The sequence below is a fragment of the Coptis chinensis genome, chromosome 9, assembly GCF_015680905.1.
Source record: "Coptis chinensis isolate HL-2020 chromosome 9, ASM1568090v1, whole genome shotgun sequence".
NCBI classification, from domain to species: Eukaryota; Viridiplantae; Streptophyta; class Magnoliopsida; order Ranunculales; family Ranunculaceae; genus Coptis; species Coptis chinensis.
In genome coordinates, this window is record NC_141464.1 from 33402479 (window position 1) to 33406529 (window position 4051).

Genomic DNA, 4051 nt, shown 5'->3' on the forward strand with positions numbered 1-4051 from the left:
TGGAAGAAGAATAAGAGAGGGTTTGAAAAGATGATTTTTTTTTTTTTTTTGCAGAGTTGGGAGAGAGTATGGAAAAAGGGTTTCAGTTTTTATTTATTTTGGGTTACGAACAATTGAAATCTGCAAAAAAAAAGAATTTCTTTTTCTCTGCCGAATTATCACAAAATCTGATGTGTCAGTCTCGAAATAAAAAAGGGGGCTGACGTGGGTGCCTGGGAGCATTCTCAACTACTCAGTATTCATGGTCTTTGATATAAAGAAGACTGACTTCACACTTAAGTCTCCTGCCTAAACACGACAAATTAGACCATTAGTCTTTAGAAAAAACGGTCTAGGAATTAAGTAGGGCGGTCAAGTCTTTGTCAAAAGTAAGATTGAGCTTAGGTTTAATTGAACACTAAAACCAGTCCAGTCTGAGTGGGGTCAAAAGGCCCCAAGTTAGACGCTGGAGTGCTGGACTATGAGTGCACGAACGAGGCCGGCCAGGAGAATTGTACATTTGGACTATGAGAAAAGGACAATATGTGGATAGAATAAGGATATGAGTTCGGGATGCATGAATCCATTAAAGCATTCTCATTGGTTGAGTGAGAACCCAAAATCCTCATCACTACTTCGCTCCTCAAATTTCTAACCACTCATTTTCAGATTTTCATTTAACTACACATTTAAAAACACCCCTCAGCCAGTCATATTTTGCACATCTAGACACCACGAAGTAACTGAATCCTCAAATCATCTAGAGATGGTGTCAACAATCATGGCAGCAACAGCCAGCTCCAGCACTGTTCTTAGACCATCACAATTTTTGGGACAAGTCCGGAGCGCGAACGCCAACTCATTGCGAAATGTCGTTGCAATGGGGACTGGAAAATTCTCTATGGTAAGCACTCATTGAATATGCTCAAAATCTATGGTAAAAAGAGACCATCTTGTTTTTTTGAACTGATAAACGTTTTATGACTAATGTTATCAACAGAGTAATGATTTATGGTATGGACCAGACCGAGTTAAGTATTTGGGACCATTTTCTGCCCAGACCCCCTCATACCTCAACGGAGAATTCCCCGGTGATTATGGATGGGACACTGCTGGACTATCAGCTGACCCTGAGGCTTTTGCCAAGAACAGAGCTCTTGAGGTAACTAAAGCCCACCCTTCTTAATTGTATGACTAGCTAGATCGAGTTAGTTGTCTCATTACACTGTTATATTATAGCAGCAGCATTGATGTTCAATACTATGTTTCTGATTGTTCAGAAATACGAAAATATGGAGTGGTGCATCTTTTTAGTAACCTTTTGTTAACATACAATATTAGGTGATCCATGGACGATGGGCAATGCTCGGCGCTCTTGGCTGCATCACCCCTGAAGTGCTAGAGAAGTGGGTTAAAGTAGACTTCAAAGAACCAGTATGGTTCAAAGCTGGAGCTCAAATCTTTTCCGAGGGGGGACTAGACTACTTGGGAAACCCCAACCTCGTCCACGCTCAGAGTATTTTAGCAGTACTTGGTTTCCAAGTCGTACTTATGGGACTTGTTGAGGGGTTCCGTATCAATGGCCTTGAAGGAGTAGGAGATGGTAACAACCTGTACCCTGGTGGCACCTACTTTGACCCTCTAGGCCTTGCCGATGACCCTGTAACATTTGCCGAGCTCAAGGTGAAAGAGATCAAGAACGGTCGTCTAGCCATGTTCTCCATGTTTGGGTTCTTTGTCCAAGCTATTGTCACCGGAAAGGGGCCACTTGAGAACCTTCTGGACCATCTCGACAGCCCCGTTGCTAACAATGCATGGGTTTATGCGACCAAATTTGTGCCTGGATCATAAACTGAGCTGATTTTTTCATTCCCACCATTGTGAGAATGATCTTAACTTGGGAGTATGTGCAGATTTTATTAGTTATCACCATTTGGAGAGTTTGGAGAGCTTATCTATCAATCAAATTGATTTTTAATGTATATTAATGATAATGTTTTGCCTTTTAAAAGGCATTTGAGTATGTAGTGTGCATGAGTTGTCTTTGTATTTATTGCTAAAGATTCACCAAAACTCGCTATAAATAGGTGTTATATCACCCATAGTCTGGATATCTCAATCCATGCTCATACCAATGAAGAATGAGTTATTGCTAATGAAACAGCTAGCTCTGCGTTACAGGATCGATAGATATCCGTAAGTTTTCTTTCTGAAAATTCCAGAACACTGAGACTCTAAAAAAAATGGAAATGCTATATTCACTCCAATATAAAGAAAGTCATCCACCCCATACCACGCCATTTTGTTTATGCCTTCCTTGATCCATGAGCACACAAGCTATAATTTTCCAGTAAAGATTTATAAATGTGAGTGTAAAGGCAGCGCAACTTCTTTCCTACACCTTCCTCAAGGCACTGGGTAACGATTATTCTTATCTAACAGCCAGGGACATACGACTTCATGCTGACATTGCAGTAAGTCCAATCCAAATGTTCGCGGGAACAAAAAGTTGCGAACAACAAACAGAACGAAATTAATTCGGTTGGTTATACGTTACATGAACAGAACTCCAATTTTAAAAGGTCCAGTAATTTTCTAACCGAAAATTGGATCAACGACATTACAATTAGCCATTTCTAACGAAACAGAATTACTTTGTTATGAAAACAGTGAGGGAATATCAGTTGCAGCTTAATTTGGAAAGCGTGGCAAAGAATTACTGTTGGTGTGATTCAGTTTCCTCGTTTTAGTTGTAGTCCAAGGATTTTGCGTTATAATTTGAACCGATCAAATGTAATGTTGGATGCAGAAAATTCGCTCTTCTGAAACCTATATTATGTTTAAAGTTAGTAACCAAGGCGTACACAAAATTATTACTTAACAATAGTTTATCTTACTCTTCCTTTCAGCCAATCACTAAAAGTACGGATGTGTTCTTCTTGTAACCAAGTTGGTTTCTTTGAGGAACGGGGGTGTTTTTTCTTTAGGTACTCCATGTGCTCCTATTAAGTTTTAGAATGAATTAGTTATAGAATTTCTAAGCGAATGGAATAATCAACACGGAAACACTTAAAGAAATTTACCCAATGTAAGGTTCAACAACTTTTGTGTTTCGCAAGACATAAAGATGTGCTTGCTCTAAGGCAGTACCATCAACTGCAGTGGCAACACCCCCCACTGGAGTGATTCCTTCCAGAAGCATATCATCAGGTGTGATTTTAGAGTTGGCAGGAACTCCAATTGGGTCCAAATCAGATAAGAATTCACTACAAAACTCAATTGCTTCCTCTGCAATATAATTTTCAGCCATGCAACTTTCTGGACGATTGCGATTTCGTACATAACCCTTCAACACACTCATATACCAAAGACATTATAAGACAAAAGGATAGGATGATTCTCCATTTTTCATACATTATAAAGACTAAAAAGTGGGATAAAATTTTTTTTACCTCTCAAATGGGTACATCCATCGGAAGAAAACTGGACCACAAAGTTTAACCTCTCTAACAAGATGGACAGTGAGATGAACCATGATGTCGAAGAACGACGGTGGAAAGTATTTCTCCAACAAACATAGTGTGACGACGACATCCCTTTGAATTTTACTCAACTGCATCACATCTATTACTTTCGCACAAAGTGCATTAAAGAAGAAGCACAGTCTAATAATTGTATACCTCACATGTTTGGCAAGGCGGACCACTATTGCCCTTTGGAAGCAATTCTTTGCATCAAAACATGGCAATCGTGTGACTTCAGCCCTTGTAACTTCAAGTCTTCCATTGAAACACGTGTCTTGAAATTAGAAGAGTATCCTTCTGGGACTTTCATCTCATGCAATGTTTGGCAAACCCTATGTTTTTCAGCTCTAGACAATGTGTAACAAGCTGGGGGTAAGAATGTCCTAGTTTTACCAATCTTTGGTGCTAGTTCATCCTTTCCCATGTCCTGAAGGTCAAGACGACCATTAACAGTGTCCTTTGTTTTCGAGGGAATGTTAAGCAATGTACCAATAATGTTGTCACACACATTCTTCTCAATGTGCATGACATCCAAAATGTGTCTGACA

General features: G+C 39.5%; 1 protein-coding gene across 1 annotated transcript; it reads left to right on the forward strand.

Moving 5' to 3' along the window:
* The first annotated feature begins 567 nt into the window (after positions 1-567).
* Positions 568-2002, forward strand: LHCB3 (light-harvesting chlorophyll B-binding protein 3). The gene is made up of 3 exons (XM_086582086.1): positions 568-883; positions 980-1141; positions 1321-2002. Exons 1-3 carry the CDS (start codon positions 746-748, stop codon positions 1828-1830), a joined length of 810 nt encoding a protein of 269 aa, XP_086438212.1. The 5' UTR covers positions 568-745; the 3' UTR covers positions 1831-2002.
* The last annotated feature ends 2049 nt before the right edge of the window (positions 2003-4051 follow it).

What these genes read in the sequence shown, in the direction of transcription:
- LHCB3 (XM_086582086.1), top strand. Translation starts at nt 746, where the DNA reads ATGGTGTCAACAATCATGGCAGCAACAGCCAGCTCCAGCACTGTTCTT. An exon ending in GGACTGGAAAATTCTCTATG is followed by an intron (nt 884 to 979) that starts GTAAGCACTCAT and finishes TGTTATCAACAG; the next exon opens with AGTAATGATTTATGGTATGG. An exon ending in CCAAGAACAGAGCTCTTGAG is followed by an intron (nt 1,142 to 1,320) that starts GTAACTAAAGCC and finishes ATACAATATTAG; the next exon opens with GTGATCCATGGACGATGGGC.